At 49.4% G+C, this 19332-nt stretch overlaps 7 protein-coding genes across 7 annotated transcripts; 2 read left to right on the top strand and 5 right to left on the bottom strand.

Annotated features, from left to right (window-relative positions):
• Nucleotides 1-1871: 1871 nt before the first annotated feature.
• N7457_002830 (uncharacterized protein) lies at nt 1872-4182 on the top strand (the record flags this gene model as incomplete). The annotated part of the gene is made up of 8 exons (XM_057173876.1): nt 1872-2049; nt 2076-2693; nt 2756-2860; nt 2920-2972; nt 3028-3154; nt 3212-3290; nt 3343-3502; nt 3553-4182. 8 exons carry the CDS (start codon nt 1872-1874, stop codon nt 4180-4182), a joined length of 1950 nt encoding a protein of 649 aa, XP_057034027.1.
• A 365-nt stretch (nt 4183-4547) lies between these two features.
• On the bottom strand, nt 4548-5472 carry N7457_002829 (H(+)-transporting V1 sector ATPase subunit E; the record flags this gene model as incomplete). The annotated part of the gene is made up of 3 exons (XM_057173875.1): nt 4548-4698; nt 4756-5267; nt 5332-5472. The coding sequence occupies 3 exons, from the start codon at nt 5470-5472 to the stop codon at nt 4548-4550; spliced, it is 804 nt and encodes a 267-aa protein (XP_057034026.1).
• A 163-nt stretch (nt 5473-5635) lies between these two features.
• On the top strand, nt 5636-7624 carry N7457_002828 (uncharacterized protein; the record flags this gene model as incomplete). Its single annotated transcript, XM_057173874.1, has 3 exons — nt 5636-5677; nt 5743-5973; nt 6032-7624. 3 exons carry the CDS (start codon nt 5636-5638, stop codon nt 7622-7624), a joined length of 1866 nt encoding a protein of 621 aa, XP_057034025.1.
• Nucleotides 7625-9305: 1681 nt separating this feature from the next.
• On the bottom strand, nt 9306-10084 carry N7457_002827 (Transcription factor MADS-box; the record flags this gene model as incomplete). The annotated part of the gene is made up of 3 exons (XM_057173873.1): nt 9306-9578; nt 9636-9770; nt 9860-10084. 3 exons carry the CDS (start codon nt 10082-10084, stop codon nt 9306-9308), a joined length of 633 nt encoding a protein of 210 aa, XP_057034024.1.
• A 2340-nt stretch (nt 10085-12424) lies between these two features.
• On the bottom strand, nt 12425-14020 carry gfsA (glycosyltransferase family 31 protein; the record flags this gene model as incomplete). Its single annotated transcript, XM_057173872.1, has 1 exon — nt 12425-14020. The coding sequence occupies one exon, from the start codon at nt 14018-14020 to the stop codon at nt 12425-12427; it is 1596 nt and encodes a 531-aa protein (XP_057034023.1).
• A 3698-nt stretch (nt 14021-17718) lies between these two features.
• N7457_002825 (uncharacterized protein) lies at nt 17719-19038 on the bottom strand (the record flags this gene model as incomplete). Its single annotated transcript, XM_057173871.1, has 1 exon — nt 17719-19038. One exon carries the CDS (start codon nt 19036-19038, stop codon nt 17719-17721), a length of 1320 nt encoding a protein of 439 aa, XP_057034022.1.
• A 24-nt stretch (nt 19039-19062) lies between these two features.
• Nucleotides 19063-19278, bottom strand: N7457_002824 (uncharacterized protein; the record flags this gene model as incomplete). The annotated part of the gene is made up of 1 exon (XM_057173870.1): nt 19063-19278. One exon carries the CDS (start codon nt 19276-19278, stop codon nt 19063-19065), a length of 216 nt encoding a protein of 71 aa, XP_057034021.1.
• Nucleotides 19279-19332: the final 54 nt, after the last annotated feature.

The raw sequence follows: 19332 nt of genomic DNA, 5'->3' as shown, positions 1-19332 counted from the left end.
CATCTTCGCATCTTTACTGTAGGTACCTAGGTACCAGGCTTATCTAGGGCTGATGGGCTTAACAGCTCGCAATCTCGGAGTCCAGGGTCAATACGTGTAAAGTCCGGTAATTATAACGTCCAGCCCCGTTCCGGCCTCCCCTCCCCCGTCAGATAAAAATCTTCCAGTGGCAACCGGGGAACTCGGCACTTGAACACTGGGAATATCTGGATTGATCTTGGGATAAATGATATCGACAGGACCTACGGAGTACGGAGTACAGAGTATGGATTATGTGTTTCTTTCAACCTCCTTTTGCTAGGCACGCATAAGCAGCACTGCCACCAGAAGATGCATGATGGTTTGCTTGGCTAAACGGGGTGCTCCCCAGTTCTTCACTTAAAAAGTGCCTCTTTTTGATCCATACTCCGTTATTGGCCCACATCTGTCGTTTTGGAGACTCCACACGGACTATTTATTTTACAACGTCCAAAGTACACCTGGCCTGTTCTCGCTGTCTCTCGTAAGCCTAGGGCGATCTACGGAGTATAGTTAACCACGATACGGAGTACTCCGTAAAGAGAGGGGTGTTATCTACCTAGAGTAATCTAAGTCAAAAGACACGATCCAACCACTATATCGCACACAAACTGGATTTTTTTCCACATCCGGGGGGCCCCTTTTATAATGATATCAGACCCAGCAGTTGGGGTCGGAGCATAGATCCTGAAACCACCGACGCGGCACGAGCTTGCCGGCCCACCTGAGTCAGCTTGTGCTCTCCATAGGTACATACGGAATACGGAGTATTGAGGTACCTAGGTAGTACTCCGTATCGGACTCGGTGTTGGAGGTTGCATATTAGAGGTGCAACTGTGTATCTGATGACTTCATGAGATTGATTTTTTTTTTTTTTCCTTTCTTGGCCTCATGGTATATACCATTTTATGCGACTCATGTATCCCCTTGTTTCTTGGCGGGAAAAAAAAAAAGGAAATTGGAAATTCTTGGCCTTTCAGGAGCATTACTCCGTATGTTGTACTCCTGAGCGGAGTCGATGATCACCGTACCTATAGCACTCGCGGCTTACTCGGGACTTATGTTCCCCCTTTTGATGATCTGCATAGTAGCCCTACAAATCACTCGTGTCTCACGGGGAGGTTACTCTAAAAGCTTGGTTCCGGATCTCGAGGCAAGGACCTGCAGTAGGTGCTGTATAAAATATACTGGCCAACCTCCGGATGTGGTACTACGATACTCCGTACGGGGGACGGAGGACGGAGGACGGATACACTTTGGATAGGTGCAATATATATGACGGGGTGTCGTCAGCCCGATCACCATGAACTATACCTAGTGGACCCGATGTGCAGCGTATCATCTCTATTGAACCTAATTGGACGGTGGTTGCCCCTGATACTATGTTGTACACCGACACAGAAAAAACCCCCAGAGAGAATTGACCTGTTTCATCGTGGGTTTGGTGATTCAACAAGATTGTATTCTCTACTTTTCGATCCTGTCAGGTCACTTTTCTAGTAGTAAATAGTATTACCTTCAAGGTCAGATCAGCCGTAGATCGACGCCACCAGAAATGTGGCTGTCAGATCTACAAGATACAACATACAATTTAGATAAGTTGCACAATATACTCCGCACATTGTGGTAGCTGAAATGAGTAATGTGACCAGCAATATCAAACGGATGTCAGTTAAATTCCATCATCTGGCTTCGAAATGATGTTCTTGGCCTCAAAGAAAGGGACATCAACCTTCCTGGAACCTTCGAAATATGGCTGAGTCAGCCGTGCTCATGTGACATCGCGCTGAATCGGCGCGTGCGACGACGCGATATGTCTTGCGTTCTAAAAAGAAGCTTCAATATACCACAGCATGCGGAAGCTCAAGGACTTTTGGCCTAACAAGCCAGCATTTTCACGCGCCAACTTAATCAGATCCCCCGAGCAAGAAACTGCTGAGCCCGCAACCCAATCATCACCCCTCACCGACCCCCCTCATCCTTTGTGTTCGATAACATATCACCAGAATCTGAAGAAGTTGCCGAAGCTCAGTTGGCAGCCGCCTTATATCTATCAGCACAAGAAACCCAGAACCAATCATCTGCCTTACACCAAAGTTTCCAAAGCATCGAGTCGGCCACTGGATTGTCATCTCTGAACACGAGCATTAACGGATCTCAGCGCATCATCAGAGATGGCAAAGAAATCGTCATCAGCTCGGACGGAGAAGATACGGACTCGATCTGCTCATTGGAAGACCCAGGCAGCCTGTTTGCTCCAAAGTCTAAGAAGACGGAAGCGTCCGCACCGGTCACATTCGCCCCGAGAATATCATCGCCAAAGAAATATCGGCATAATATTGACTCTCTTGTGGACGACGCAGTTGATGATAGCAAGGTCGAAGCCAATGTCGCTCGAGCAAAATTAAGTTATGCACAAGAACCGACTGGCGACGAGCCTGGGCACAGCCCATTGGGCGACGGATATACCCCGAATGAAAGCATGTTGATCTCAGCGCTTGACGGGGATGAAGATGGCGTCGGAGGTCAACGTTTGATCGGCGCTATTAGGAGAACTAATGCTCTTGATAGCGGTCGGGCCTGGCGATTTTTCGATTGCACACGAACACTGCCGCCAGCACCTGAGTTTCCACGGGATTTGTTTACGCCTGGGACGAGTTTGGGGATATTAAGGAGTGCGTTTAAATGATTTGGTACTCTTTTTTTTCCCTTTTTATGTATGCTGACTAGCCTGCAGACACGGACGCTCGTGAGCGCCAGTTTATGTCCGGTGAAATCATTCAGATGGCTTTGGCCAAAAATGTTTTGCCAGACGAGGTTCTGTTATGGGCGTTTCGTTCCAGTTCGTTGCTCCCAAATCTTGATCATGCATACGAAACTAATACTCCGTTCTTTGAAAAGTTCCCTATGAACGTCGGGAGGAATTGAGCAACGCTTATTACCGGATGATCAAGGTATGTCCGTATCTTCATACTAAAATCCTTGACATTGACTAACTTGATGTATAAGGGTATGGATATGGAACGTTTAAGGTTACTCATCCGTCCGAACGATATCGACGACTTGTTTTCCCGACTGGGAGCTCGAACCCACGCTTTGGATCTCTCCAAGGATATCACCCCAGTCCCTGCCCAATGTATGACTTGGTCTTTCTGTTCTTGGGCCTTTGGGTTTTGCTAACAGAATATTCTAGTCACTACTGCAGGTTCTGGGCTTAAAGATCATGTCACATTTCTGTCGGTCTTGAGGTTACTTAGAGAAACGGCTGGATTGTAAGTTGCCACTCGTCGAGATCTTGATAATGTGAGACTTACATATTGGTAGATTCTCAGAAGACACCCAAGAACGAGTGATGCTCTTGCTTCTACGTCTCACCCTTGATAACTCATTAACAGCAGATTACATGCTATCTTCGGAACTTCAATGGACCATTAACGCTGTGTTGGATCCTGAGAATTTCATTGGAATCAATGCCGAAAATTTGGTAAGGCGTTTAACGCTCACTTTCACCGCGATCAAAACTAACGATCTCAGTTGCATCGAGTATGTTCCACTTGCTACAATACAATACATGATGTCTGTATCCAGAGTCAAATTGTACACCATATATTACCGACGTCCCCTTGGTTTGCGTTGTTAAGATGTCGCCTGGCCGTCGCATTCTTACTTCGGAGCCCCGAACCTCTCACCGAGCCTCCTGAAAAACTGCTTGATCTCAAACGTATCACGGTTTTACTTCTTCGCGATGAGCGTTTTGATGTCAAACGGTTCCAGGGCACAGCTGATTACGACTGGAGAGAATTGAGTGCTTTGACTGCTCTTCTTAACATTGCGGTCGATTCTTCTGTGTTCGAGTTAAATTACCGAATTGCGCAAACCGAACAAGATTATAACGCTGCCATCGACAGATTAGCAGCTCAGATCAAGATGGTTTTCTGCTCAATACAAGACTCGGGTGCCTCCCATGTGACACGGACAGTGGCAAAAAGCGAACTCGAGTCTTTGCATTACAGAATCGTCTATTCTGTTCGATCGAAGCCGCCGCCAAAAACGACCATCTTCGAGTCGCACGCAAAGGATAGGGATATTCGGGGCTTTTTTGGCAAGCATGCCCTCATTGCTGCTGAGGATCATATTCCCATCCGTGCGCATGATGAAGGCTGAAACTTTATCACCAATCTCATGTCTCTGTAAACAGAAATTATGTGCGGATGTGTTAAAATATCTGGATACCCTTCTTTCTGCATCGCTCCCTTGCTATGACTTACGATCCTCATGATCATGCTGTCGAGAGCGTCATTGTTTTTCCCAAGCACGTTATTACAAAATACCAATGTCATTATCAATGATACGGGAGGAAGCGATCGCTAAAAGAGTTCGATCATATTCCAGACGAGATCTGAACTGTGCAAAGAAATCCCCTCTGTCTATGAAGATGGCCAAGAGGAGCATAGGAGTACCCGAACTATAAAAACACGAAATACAGCAGTCGCAAATGTGAAACCCAAGACAGCACAAGTACGACACTCTTAATCGTAAAATTTCCGGTTCTGGTTCTTGCCAAAGAGCGTCTCTCGGACTGCGGGGAGAGCATCAATTTCCAGTAGTCGCAGACGCTCCTCGAAAGTGTTATTGATTTCAATCTTGCCCTTTCCGCCGACAATAACCACACCGCCGGCACTGCATCCTAGTTAGTTTTCCCGTTATAGAATAGAAGGAAGAATAGAATCAACTCACGATCCCTCCGGCAAAGGCTCCGACTCGTCCACGGTCACAGTCACGTCCGATCCAACATTGTCCTTAAATTCCTTGGCCGCTTCCTCGATAGCTTTCTTCGTAATATCGAAGTCCTTCTTCCGTGAGCGAATCGCGACGTTATCCTCGTTCAGGAAATACAGGCCCTCGAGGACCAGCCCCTTGAGCATAGCCTGGTACTTCGTGTCGTCATCGGCAGCCACCTTGGAGACCTTCTCACGGGCAACCTGGAAAAGATCATCGAGCAGCTCTTGACGACCACCAAGCACGCGGAGTCGGGTCTTGTTGGCGAGTGTAGACCGGGTGATCTGCTGGGCCATAGCAGCGTGCTTGAACTTCTTCTCGTAGAGGGTGTCGATAGCAGCGGTTTCCTGGCGCACCAGCTTGGATTTTTCGATCGCAAACTCTTCGTCGGCCTTCAACTGGATCTCGCGGGCCTTCTCGAGCGCTTCTTGCTTGATGAAGGCGGTCATCTTGCGGAGCTCGCCCGCGACCTGGATTCGACCACCATTAGTCTAACTGGAGCTTCCCCGGGCCCAAAGTCGATGGCGAACATACCTGGTCATCTGAAAGAGCATGGCTTTGTGACATGTTGGCGGTTGACTGCTGTACAGTGCGTTGGAGTGGAATGACGTGGGGAAGAGGGAAAGGATGTTGTGTCCAACTAAGCTCGGAGTGCGTTGCCTTGGCGTTCCGCATCCATGTCCTCCGCACTCTCCTCGACAACTTATCTCCCCTGTCAGCCCGATTTTGTTATTTCTTATAGTTTTATCTGGGTCATGTCTTCTTTACTCCGGTAGTTTTTCGATTTGATGCGCCCCTCCTTACTACCCTGCTACCCGACCAATGCACCAGACGCACCATGGGCAATCTAGGTGACTTGTCGCCGGAAGGAAGTGTTGCGGTAAGCACAAGAGAAATCCGAAGCGGGCTGCAAGAACAAGATCAAAAGCTAATGCAGAATGTCAGGTCGGTGTAATCGTTGGGCTGATCTCAACCAGTCTTCAAGCCATCGGGCTGACGCTCCAGCGCAAGTCGCATTTGCTCGAAGATGAAAAGCATCCCTACGATGTGCGCAGACCCCCTTACAAGCGCCGACGATGGCAGCTAGGAATGGGAATGTTTGTGATTTCGAATATAGTGGGAAGCACCATCCAGATCACTACACTTCCACTACCGGTCCTCTCAACGCTCCAAGCTGTTAGTGATTCCCCTCCATGCACGGTGGAGATCATTTACTGACAGGAATGCCGAATAGTCCGGACTAGTGTTCAATACGATATTCGCAACCCTCATCCTCGGTGAACCGTTTACCCGATATTCCCTTGCGGGTACCGTCCTTGTTTGTATCGGCGCGCTGCTGATTGCGACATTCGGCGCCATTGGGGAACCTGCACATACCCTAGACCAACTCCTAGACCTCCTCCAGCGAAAACCTTTCATTCTATGGATGAGTGCCACAACCTCGTTGGTTGTTGTGATACTTGTAGCCATCAAAGTGCTCAAATACTTCTTGCCATCGTCCCGCGCGAAACCTTCAGCCTCGGGTCATTTCGCTCCACATCTGCTGCGCTTGCAAAGCCGAATGAAATTGATCCGGGGCATGAGCTATGGATTTGTCAGTGGTATATTGTCGGCTCATTCGCTTTTGCTGGCAAAGTCGGCAGTGGAACTCCTCGTGCGTACGGTGGTAGACGGTGTGAATCAGTTCAACCGTTGGCAATCATGGGCGATCCTGCTGGGCATGATCTTCCTAGCACTTACACAGCTCTTCTATCTCCATCGTGGGCTGAAGCTGTGTAGTACGAGCGTGCTATACCCTTTTGTTTTCTGTATCTACAACATCATCGCCATCATGGATGGCCTGATCTACTTCCGCCAAGTGTCTCAACTGGCAGGCTTCCACGCAGGTCTGATCGCTCTAGGAACAATAGTCCTCCTAGGCGGTGTCTTGTGTCTATCATGGCGACTTGAGGATATCGATGCCCATGCCGCTGTGACCACAGTGGGATCCACGCAGACTGGACTTGGGCCGGGTATGGCCGCCGTGGAAGAGCACTCTCCAACATCGCCTGTGTTCCTGGACGGTCAGGATGAAGAATCACTGGTTGGAGAACGTGAGCCGCTTCTCAATCCGAAAACGAACACCCGGCATCTTTCATATCAGCGAGCAGGAGCCCCAAGCTTACCGCTCAATTTGCACCTCGATCGCGATTCCGTCGATCTAAATGCTGCATCCATTTGGGCCGAGCTCTATGACTCAGACTATAGCTCGGACGATGGACATATGCGGTCCTCGACAGATCGTCCACGCAGTGGCAGTGGCAGTGGCAGCACAACTCTACACGGCCCATCACGAGGGTTAGCTCGACATTCGACAATCGGTGCTATCCCACATGAGCATGAAAGAGGGTCTCGCCGGCTACTAGGGAAAATGCGTGGGAACCAAAGGCGTCGCACCACATCCTCATCCCAAGGTGGGTTATCACCAGCCCATCGTACCCGCCGTGGCGTTAGGGGTCCGTTTGCTCTGTCATCAAACCAGGCAGTCGGAGGATACGGGACCATCCAAGAGGATGGCGATGAAGTCCACGAACACGATGATACATTCGCTCCTCATTCGCCTCGCGCCGAGTCTGGTCTCCTTGCTGGCTCAAGGAAGGCTCTGACGGGTGCATGGAGGTCTGGAAGACAATACCTGTCTCGATGGAGCAGCCCGCAGGCGGGCAGCGAAGCCGAGGTTGCTCCCGAAGACGGATCTTCCTCGTCTTTACTCCCGCACTCTGGCGTCCAACCTCCCCGGACACGTTATACACAAGGAAACTCTGGTGCCTCCGACGACCTTCAATGATCGTCAACACGCTGACGCACGCCATATACACTTTTCACGAATACCTATACATTCTCCACCTTCTCTCGTCGATATCGACACTTGTCTTCAGGAACTTACCTCCCCATTTTCTTTCTTTGCTTCTCCCCCCTTTCACCCCCATGTACAGTAGCGCTTGTTGAACATACCGCGCACAACCCCTGATTTCGCTTTACCTTGCTTTACTTCGCTTCGCTTCCCTTCCTATCTCTCTGTCGAGAAAAAGGCCTCTCTCGATGTCTCTTTTGTATTCTGCCATCCACTTGTCCAGATACTATGATACCAACCCTGAATTATATAGCTCATAAATGAATAAATCCACAGTGATACAACGCACATGACCACACTCTATCTAACACGAAGCACGAGTCTAGCTAGCACGGCCGTGATCCCCTGTCACAGCGAGATACACAGATCTACCAAAGACGATACATGACGTCCCTAAAAAAGAAAAGCTTCTTGACCGTGGCATTGGCCTCTGATATGCAGGATACGAACTTTCTCCCCCGTTCATCATGCACGCCAAGGTATATATAGTTGTATTTCCTACGATCTACAGACCTAGTCATGCCCGATAACGACAGATTCTACTCACGTCGGTTGATATTGGGGATATATTGCCTGTAGTCCAACATACATGTATCTAGGGCAAGTCAGCCTCTTAGCGAACATACCAAACATACCAAGTACATATATAATGCCCCTTCCAGATGATGATATATGCCAGAGACTAACATCCATGACTACCAAAACGAGCATCTACGTCTACACATGTACCAGGGTCAACCATGTGTCGTCCACTCAGGACCCCACACACTATACGCAGTGGGGACCTATATCAAGTCTAATATAGCTACGAGACCCAGAATAGCCCCAAAGGAACAGAATCCGATTGCTCCATACCATACATAATGTAACCCCGAGGCATACAGACCAAACCGAATGGCATCATAATCAGTCGAGTCATATTCAAAGACCCGGCGTTCGAATCAAATAACAATTAACAGCTCAAGATTAGACAATGAGGGGAAAAAAGTAACATAGTGACCAAGGAAAATAGCTGGAAAGAACAAGAGCAAATAAAGAAGAAACGAAGGAAAAGCCACTTCGCCGACGAGATTCAATGCACCACGAACACCACCATCCTCCGCCATTTGTCTAGGGAGAGGGGGGAAAACATAAAAAGCCAAATTAGCGATGAAGCCCAGATTTGCGTGCTTGCGCTCTCTTTCTCTCTTTCTTGAAATTGGTTTCTTTTTGGATAAGATTTTTTTTGGTTTTGGTTTGAAAAGGAGGGGGGGGGGGGGGGAGTTATTGGAAAAGCGCATGTTTCTCAGCAAATTGGTTTTCTCAGTGGAAAAACAACATCAAAAGGAAAACCAGATCCAGTATCATCAAAGAAGGACTGGAAGGGCGATTTCCAGCGCGGTGCTTGACAATTTACAAAGAGTCTCACGAGGATGCCCCTGGAGAATGGCGCATGCAGATACAGCGCGACCATGTCCGAGGGAAAGAGTGGGAATGATGGATCGGCATAGAGGGAGACGGGTATCAAATGAACGCGAGATCGAGGCGCAGGGAGGAAAAGAACACAGAGAAAAAGACGCAGCAACGGGGGAACCTTGAGCAAGGAAGACCCAGATCAAATCATAAGTTTAAGCATTTACGCAGTGGGTTGGTGCTGGGGTGGCATGCGACCGCCGACCGGCATGGGGTACTGGCCACCAGCCTGCTGTTGCTGCTGCTGGAGGTTCTGGTAGTAGGCCATCTGCTGCTGTTGCTCGTTGGTCATGTAGCCAGGGTGCATACCCGGACGCATATTTCCCTGGGGAGCATTGACATTGTTGTGCGCGACATCCTCGGGGGCCTCCGGGGCGACATCGGGGGCATCGACGCCGTTCTCACTGGCGGCAGGGTCGGGGGCGTTCAAGCATGCCTGGGGAAGAGTTAGTGGCTGGATGGACGAGTGCCATTGAAGCAGATCGTAGCTTACCTGGATCAGGTTCTTGCCCTCGGCCTTGGTGACCAGCGGCTGGAGCTTGGGAGTAGTAAAGGTATAGACAAGACCAGTTTCGGAGACGACCAGAAGAAGCACTTGAGTGCCAGTCAGGACGGAAAGTTCGTAGGCCTGTAGAGTCCCGTGATGGTTAATGGGTCATCCCGATAGAAGGAGCTTCGACCGGGGAGCCGAGGCGGAGTGTCTCGCACGCGACGCACCTTCTTCATGATACCGGCCTTCCGCTTGGAGAAAGTAATGTGCCGACGCGACTTATCCTGAATAAACTTGATTTCGATCTTGCGACGCTCACGACCGGGCTTGTCATCATCATCATCTTCATCGTCGGCGCTCATGCGGTTGCGCTTGGTGCCACGGCCATCAGCGCCATTGCCGGGAAGATCATCATGACCAGGAGAAAGCTTTTCGTCGACAACCGCAGACATATTGGCAATAAAGAACAACAAAAGAGACTTAATATGGGGTGGGGGGAGGTTGATTTGAAGGGGGATGCCGAAAGGGGAAGGCCAGCAAGATGACCCAATCGAGTAACGCGTTTTATGGGATGTGAGAGAAAGGGAATGGGGGAATCGATGGGGGGGGGGGGGAGAGCGAAGAAGGCAAAGTGCGAATTGCGATGGGCAGGCGGTCTGTCACGTGTGTCACGTGGGTGGCTGGTAATAATACCGCCGGTCAGGTCAGATAAGTTGGGGTACTTTGCAGAGCAGGAAGGGTTGTACGAGAGACAAGTATCCCTACTCTTAATCATGGTATTGGCTTGTATTTAGGATGTATTCGGCTCCGCTCGACTGGGGCAAGGGTCTTGGCTCTGGCACTTCATTGGTCCACACTCCCTTCGGGCCCCCGTTTGCCCTTTTTTTGCCCTTTTCCCCTCCGGTCTGGGCTTTCCCTCTCTTTGTTGCTGATGTCTATACGGAGTACAGTGCAATATCTCACTCAAGCTGGGATCCTGACAAATTACCCCCTCTTTTCTCATTACTCGAGGCTCTCGAAAAAAAACCCGAGTCCCAGAATCCCTTTCTATACTTAGCAAAACCCATTCCATTCACATGCCTCGAGGGGGGGCAGAATTCCGAGATCCGCTACACGATGATTGGCTGCCATTAAACATGGATCTATGAGGATCATTTTCTTCTTTCTGATAATTAAATCGATTATATCAAAGGGCAGCCATCTAAGAACATCCCTTTCGAAGGTTACATTCTCTTACCTACATATCTGTACATATATAGGGGAAGATAAACAAAAAAGAAATAAAACTCCCCCGGTCACACCAGTCGCGGGTCGCACCTGCCTTGTGGCACGGAATGGTGTATACTCGCATGGCCGCATTCAGAGTCAATAGCCCGGCATCCCCCGTTGCTCCTTTCTTCTGCCACTCATTCCTTTCTGATCTAGGCCACCGGCACCAACCTCATCTCACATTCATCACTTCGTATAGAAAGCACGGAGTAGACTGGAAAAACTCCCAGGGTCTCGACCTATCTACACATAATAATCCCCAGCTCTCATTTCTGTCCCCTTGCACACACATGCCTTGCGTGATACTCCATAGAGCCCCTGGAGAGATTTAATGTCTCACAGATGTACGGGGTACGGAGGACTTGCTTTAGAAAGGTTCACGTGAGCCAGGGAGGTGACTTGGTCAGTAGGCCTGCGACAAAAAGCTCAGGGAATTCCAGCGACCTTGACGTCTGGTTCCTTGCCTTTTTTCTACTCCCCTACTACCAATTCTACTGATACTCCTGCTTCTACAAGACTTTTCTTGTGTTGGGATTCCTCAAACTCAGTTGATATGGCTTGATATTGCACGGAGCATGAAGTCGTAACATGTATTGCCCTTATGCCTCCCTGTGCCTGCCTGGCTGCGCAGCCACACGCCGTGAGACAGCCGCAACAGTGGTTTGATCACCTTTGGGAGCCTCCAATAGCCAAGACGGACCATTATCCGTGAACGGGAAAACCTATCCTACCGAATCCACATGTCGACAGCAATAAGCAACAAAAGCCGATCAAAACGCGGCCCGATCCGAGGGAGCCTAGACCCGATGCAGCACAGTCCAGGTCGGCTGTATCAAGAGTCCTTCGCACATACCAGAGAATATCCTGCACACCACTGAAATGACGAAAACTGATCATATTCTTCACATAACGAACAAAAGTTCAACGCTAATCACCAACGGAAACCCCAAAACAGGTCGGTAGTCAAGTCTATTTTTTACAGAAAGATGCAGGGCATAGGGCACGGAGGGTTTCTCCCCGAAGCGCATTTGAGACCGGAAGACATGGAGAAGATAAGGAAATAAGGAAAAGACAGTTAAGAGCAAGGCCAAACCGATTAAGTAAGGCAAGTCTCAGCCCAAGGTCCTCGTAGGTCGAGGGAGAGAGGACAGAAGAAGAAAAGAAAAAAAAAAGCCACTGAACGTTTCAGAAATGGTGTACACCGTCAGGATATAGGGAGCACGCAAAGCCACCGGGTTCCTGCACCGTACTGGACTCCGCCAATGCAACGCCGGATAAATGAAACAGAAACTGGAGGACGCGGAGGGCAGGTCACGATCACGAGTCTCATCCGGGAAAGAAAAGGGGTGTTGGGTTGGTCGATTTTGCAATCATATTGGGCCGTCGTGAAGTCGGAGAAATAGGCAGAGGAAAGATGTGTAATATTTTAGAACATAAAATGAAGGAGCCGAATCATGTGCAACGAAGTAAAGAGGTAAGACCAACAGTCCCAAGGACCAGCCTCAAGTGGTAGCGGTGCAATTTTATTGCTGGAAAGTGCCTTGAAGGTAATGGTCAGTTACACCGCCGCCACCGCCGCCCTTAGGACCGAGCCAGACGATCTCAATCACGCTGTGGCCCTCATCTTCCTCGCGAACGTAGAATTGGTGCACGTTGTCACCAACCACAAACGCGTCACGGAGCAACCATCGGTCCTTAGCAACGCCGTCTTCCTCTGCGGGACGCAGGGGACCTAGGCGGTTTTCATAGCCGCGAGGGTCTTCCGGCCAAGTCTTTTCAGTGGCATCGAAATTGATAGCATCGTCCGGCACATTCTCTCCGTATGTGTATTTGACCAGCGAATAGCCGTTGGTCATGACCCAGAAGTGACGGAGAGTCTCGCCAGTAGCGGGATTCACACTCTCCTCCTGATCAAACACCCAGCGGCGCAGGACAGACTTGCGGCCCGCTGCAGCAGCAACGGTGGTCATCTTAACCACGTCCTTGGTGTACCAGCTGTTCCAGTGGTGCATGGACTCGATCTTGCGACCGGATTCATAGACACCATCAACGGGATCTGCCATGTCCATTTGGTAGAGGGAGGGCCAGAGAGTCAGAGGGGTTTCGCCAAAGCGCTGAATGCACTGGCCAAGCTTCTGATCACCGGGCTGCTCACCCCACGACTGACATTCATCGTAGTTGTCCATCAAGACATCCAGGAGAGGCTTCGAGACAAATACACCGGCACCGCCGAAGGCAATGTGACCGAAAGTATCGACCTGCCAGCTGGCCTCAGACAAAGATCCAATATAGTGCTTCCTGGTCTCATCGAAAAGCTTCAGTTCCTCGGCAATAGTGGGAAGAGACAAGAAGAACGTATCATCGTCACTAAATCCAACCCATTTGGTGTTCGGGCGGTGCTTGCGAATGTGCTCACTGAATGCCTCGACCATACCGAAGTAACGAGCAGTGAACTCAAGCGGAGACGCCTTGAGGGTCAAGTCCAAACCGCGGTTGCGGAAGTAAGTCTCTTGTTTCTCCAAGTCATCATCTGATTCAGGAACCAGAACAAGCAGGCCGGCCTTGGTGTTTCCGTATGAGTAAAGCAGAGAGGGAAGCAGGCGGTCCAGACGATCGACGGTAGTGGCAAGGCCAAACAGAAGCTTCGAGGTCTCCTCAACATCGTCATCAGCGGCCACATCAACATCGATGATCTCGGGGCAGACAAAGCTCTCCGGCTTGTTCTCGGGAGAAACGACCATACCACGCTCCATGATAACCATGGGCGGGATCACTGGCTTCTCAATTTCCTCCAAAGTGTGGAATTCGGTACGAGGATTCACATGGCGAGGACGGAAGTAGGCACGGGTGTAGTTCTTGCGCGGGAGCCATTCAGGGAAGGGCAGAGGAGCGGCCAGTTTCGGGTCAACTTCGCATGTAGCGCTGGCCGGCTGTTGCGAATCAGATTGTGGGGGCGTTTGTACTTGAGGTGGCCTATTCCCACCACCGGGGGCCCTATCAGTGGGACGTTTGAATCGCAGGAAGGCTGATCGGTCGTAGCGTTCCATGCAAAAGAAGAAGATTCCGATGGTCACCAGAGCAAGCAACGGGAACACCGTCTTCAACCGAAATAGAGGCATTCTGGCTGTTCCAGTACTGTGTGACGACTTTTCAAACATGTAAATAGCAAAAGGCGAGGTGAAACCGGGGTTAATGAACCCTGGCGAAATTAAAAGTTATGGGTTCGGCGGGCGAGGGGTCGTATCCCGGATATATCGTGCAGTGAAGCTGGTAGCAGGAGACAATTCCCAATTGCGGGAAGAGTCAAATAAACGAGTGTTCCAATTGTGGATTGAATGAGTGGCAGGCAAGTCAAGTGCCGAGTAGTTCAACGAGAGGCTGGTAGCGTCGGGACCTGCGACACGGTCCAAGGGGAAGAGCGTTCGGAAAGGGGAAGGCAGGGGAACTGAGAGAGAAGAGAAAAAGCAAGACTAACGCGGCTGGACGATGTGCCCAGTCCGAGTAAGAAGTCGACGAGAGCTTAGGGGATTGTGTCGTGAAGGTGTTGTAGAAGGAAAGAAAAAGGGAGGGCCGCCGAAGCAATTAACGGGACAGGGTTGGCATTGTATTTGTATTACAGTAATGTATTATTCAGCTGTTTTCTTTTTTACTTCGTTTGCTGTCTGCGCTTGTTCTTATTTTAACGCCGTTTTCCCACTAGGTGGACTGTTTTCAGCGATCTAAAATATCTAGGGGACTACCTATCTCGGTGTCTAATTGTAGCCTTCGAGTTTGGCATCTTGGTTTCCCCCTTGCCCTGTTGATGTCGACAATGGAACAGGTAGGAAGCCCTTCGACATTTGGGCCACCTCAAATTGATCCGCGAGATTCCCTGTTCCCTTTAGCTTCGTTCATTGTACCTGATGTGTCCAAGTGTCGATCATGACGGAAATAGGAATGCTGGTTGGCTGGGAGTCCCCCTCCCCTCTCAGGTTCAAGTGGAATACTCTATACGCTAGGATACCGCTGATCGGCATTGGAAGTAATGAGGGTTCTCCCTTGGACACCGCAACGTTCTTGTCTAACCCAGGATGTGGGTATGGTTGTTCAAGTCAGGAATGATCATATGGCTCTGGGTCTCTCTGGGCAAGTATGTCGCAATTACCTGAGGTCGAAAGAGCTGTTTGCGGCGACACAAGTTCGCATGCAGGCCCGCGTGAAGATGTCGATCCATTGTTCGCATCGGAGCATTTGCATCTATCAAAAATGCATTCCGTAAATAAACACATGATAGGCCAGAACCTCACGTTGATGATTGTTCTACAAGGTTATATCAAATCCAATTGCTCGGATGTGCATCTTCCATGGTATCTTGTACGGAGTACGGAGTACGGAGTGCTCCGAACCTCGATAGGTACATGTATGTATACAACATAAATACGCCATTCGACGCCAAGTATTCGAATCGTCGGCACATTGCACCTACATCTGTGGCTTCGCGTATCTGAGACTCAGAACAACACCAGACAATATAAGCGACCACGGTTGTCGTCCCGCGATCCCATCATGATGATGCGAATATCCCACCTCGAACTACTAGAGCTGTACTCTGTAGTCCGTATATCACGTCACAGTTATCAAGACGCTTGGACCAGAACATTCAAGTCCCAAATTAGTTAATTAGTTTAGAATTATGCATGCTATCAGAAGTCAAGCATCCCACTGTAAGGGCAAAGAACGTAAAGGCCAGGTATACAACACCAGCAGAGGCAAAGAAAAGACGGAAATGATCAGAGGGACGATCGCCCTGGCGCCCAGCCGCGTCAGCCAATCAGCACCGGCCAGAGGGGCAAATGAGACCAACGCCTCCATGGACACGCGTCCTCTCACGTTCGACCTTAAGGCTGGTTCAGATACTCTCGGGATTTCAGCCTTCCAGGTAATCTATCCTTTGCGACATGCTCTTGCTTTCTCGCTTACAATATCACTATGCGGAGTTGGGGAATACATATAGGCAGTGCTCCGTGCGGAGTACGGCCTTTCAGAGTCCCTATGTTGTAGGTATATCCATCACGTGCATCAGGGGAATACCCTCAAAAGGAGTGCTTATCGGGTGGACTCCGTACAAAATTCAGTGGCAATGGCCTCTCACCCATGGCTTCCTCGTAGCAAGTGGGCCGAGATCGACAAGGGAAATCTCTGAGTGACGCTGCAGGTTTTTTGGTTTGGTTCTCCAGGGCCGTGTGTTTCGATTCGTAATGTGCGTCATCATCGTTCTATATATATTGACCTGACACAGATACTGTGTATTTTCCGGGGATTGTATGCGGTTTCAGCTGTCTGTAACTTGCGATGGCAGCACCTGAACTGTGGAGAATCATCCACTTCTGTCTAGGCCCGAAGGGTACGGCGGTATCAAACGAGCTGAGATGGATTTAATCTTAATTTGCCGCTATCTCGTACTAAGATTGTCTTGGGCGTTGAATAAGATACTTTGTGGGATGTTGTAGAGACAATTACGAAATACAGCAACTCATCCTTCTGACATGTACATATGTCCTGGTGTATCACATTAAAAACGCCGAGTCAGCACTTACGAATCCTTTTGTGACTCGACAACGTGCCATCCCTGTGAAAGCACGAGACAGCCAATACCTTCCCACAGAGATGCCGGTATTGCAATGGCAGTTTAAGCTTGAATGGTCGTCTTGGCGGGGCTGTCACTGAAAAAAAAAAGGGAGAGTCTTTGATCCTGGCTCTTGCTGTACTGTAAAACCGTATGACTTGTTACAGACCCTGAAATCTCCAATTTCTAGAAATCGACGGAGTGGGACCGAACCCCTGATGCTTGGCCCCTGGTTCGATGGTGATTCTCCAGTTTTGATACTGAGATTGTTGCCCTAAGTTGTGCGATATGCATTGATGTACTTCGTACTTGTCAAACTAAGACCTCCGATGAATACTATCTACGGAGTACAATGTGTGGAGTACGGAGTACGGAGTATGGATATCTCCTATGCGTGTATAAAAAAATCCAGAAGTACCAAATGCAGGCGGTGCCCGTGCGTGTTCGATAGGGGTCCTCCGAAAAGGGGCTATCCACATAAACCCCAGTGACGCAGTCTGGCACCATCCTGTAATACGGAGTAGTATATTTCTAACCTAAGCTGGGATAGGAATCCTTCGAGGCGGCCTCTAACCATCTTGGGGGTTTGGTTGAGACTTAATTTTGATTGAGTTCAAAGGCGTTTGTTTGGTCCAAGTTGCCCTATCTGCGCCGTTGTGCCGAGTTCTCAGTATCGAGGGGAGGGGGGTGGCAATGGCATTATCGGACAGATGTGACTCGGTACGGAGTATATTTTGATCAATACTCCATACTCCGTAGAGCAAGCCTTTATGCGTATGATTTATATTTGGAACCGCGTTGTTGCGCAAGCGTGAGTGGCTGAACACGGTCTCATTCTGGAATGTGATATATGTCTTGAATGGTCTGTTCTACACCCTTCGTACTCCAACACTTTCACTGGGTTGTCATATTGTCCTACATTGTCTCGGACTAGATCTGTGTTCCCCGCAGTGTGAGATACACGGGATGAGTCCCAGTTCATTCACTCTGTATGGTGTAGGGAGTACTCCGTACTTCGAGCCCGGGCTTTTTACTCTAAATGCTATGGGTATCAACAAATACAACATTGGTTCTAAGTCAAGAAGCTCTAAGATAACTAATATGTGGCATACCCATAGGTAATGAGATTTCCTAAGAACCATAATATATAACCCCAAAAGCCAAAGTATAACTAAGAGCTGGATATGGCAATTCGGGTTCGGGTAAGATATATCAATGTACACCTTCATCCTCATTCTCTGTTTCAATTAATTTCATCAACTCCCGATGAATCACTGGCCATGCCTCAGATCGAGTCTGAAATAAAAGGTGCCAATCACCCGCTGCATCTTTCCCAATGATTCTAACAATGTTACGGGTCGGGTATCCACGACAATACTCAATATCGTTGATATAAGATGGTCTACCCAGGCCATGCGGCCTTTCACTCAAGGGCACACCGGGAGAAACAACAGCCGTCGACCAGTCGGTTTCGAAGTATCCAGCCTTTTGTTGATTAGTCGCGGCCATGAACAGCAAGTTCGAATCCCCGACCACAGGCGCGACTCTCCGGTAGTTCTTTCTCTGGATGGCAGTCATGGCTTGGACTTGTTGTTTGGTTCTGTGCTCGACTAGGGCCTGACGGTTCGTGGACGCCACATACATCAAGTTGGCATCTTGAAGAATCTTGTTTGCAACAAGAATGGTGTATGAATAGAAGAAAGAATTGCCAATGAGACCCGCTGCACCGTCGGGGAACCATTCAGGGAAAAGATTCCACACATTGAAGACGTTCATCACCATGATGGTGCGATTCGGTGCAGGTTTCAACGCTTTGATCATTGTTCTTACCCACCAGGCAACTATAACATCGCCCTCGCTCACAAAGGGCTTTCTTGCACCCCCCAGAGCAGTTGACGCCAGTTCCTGGAGCACAGTTTCCCTCATGCGTTTCACACACCGTCCTGGTAGGCGGATTGGGTGTTCTTCCAGCTTTCTGAACCACAATAGCTCAAACATGTAGCGAAGCCCAAAGATCACAAGACTGAACCCACTCAATACTAGTTCGAGATTGCTATAGCTCTGTCTGGGGGCTTCTTTGCCCAATGTGTTTAGAGGGTCATGGCCATAAGGAACAAAGGCCGGCACCTCTTCTTCCCGACCCCGCAGAACTGCTATCCAGGCTTTGAAAAAGTTAGTCCGTGAGATAGCGTCGGAGAATGTATGCAGGTAGTTGATTGTGAGAAGAGTGGTATCCTCGAAGAGAGCGACATGAATATGGAGCTGTGGACGGTCTGTGTAGATCCAGTCGGCCAGTTCTCGAGGACTGTCTGGGTGACAGACAATCGGAGCGAAGAAATCAGAAGAAGGCGACAGGAAAGATTGATCCTGGCCTGCTTTAGGCAGTTGCGAGCCCACTGGGTGATCATCGATGCCCATGCCATATGCGGTAGTTGTGAAAATGAATGCCGGGCGTTTCTCATCGTAGTGTTCTGGTATATGATATTCGAGTCTGTCTTGAGCCTGGAACAGTTTGTTACAACCTGTTTGCATCGCTACATGCATTGGAGACAAATACTATACATTCAAGCGTAGCCGAGCACCCATTTGACCCCAGTCTCCAATTTCCATTAGTCTGCCGAGTGCTGCTTCAAGTTTGGATGCATCTAGCACGTCGTCGAATCGCATTGTGAAGGCATGGCAAAGAGAACGGAGGTAATCCAGATCATCCCAGTATCGCAAAGTGATGATCCTGTCTGTGGGCACTGTTACTGGCCGTGTGCGCCCGAACATCGTGAGCAGGCCCATCTCTGGTTATTGTAGAAAACCGAAAAGTAAGTGATGAAG

Source organism: Penicillium paradoxum (genome assembly GCF_028828445.1).
Source record: "Penicillium paradoxum strain IBT 22861 chromosome Unknown utg000003l_segment0_segment0, whole genome shotgun sequence".
NCBI lineage: Eukaryota > Fungi > Ascomycota > Eurotiomycetes > Eurotiales > Aspergillaceae > Penicillium > Penicillium paradoxum.
The sequence above is the reverse complement of the archived record's forward strand: the minus strand, read 5'-3'. Positions and strand labels throughout refer to the sequence as shown.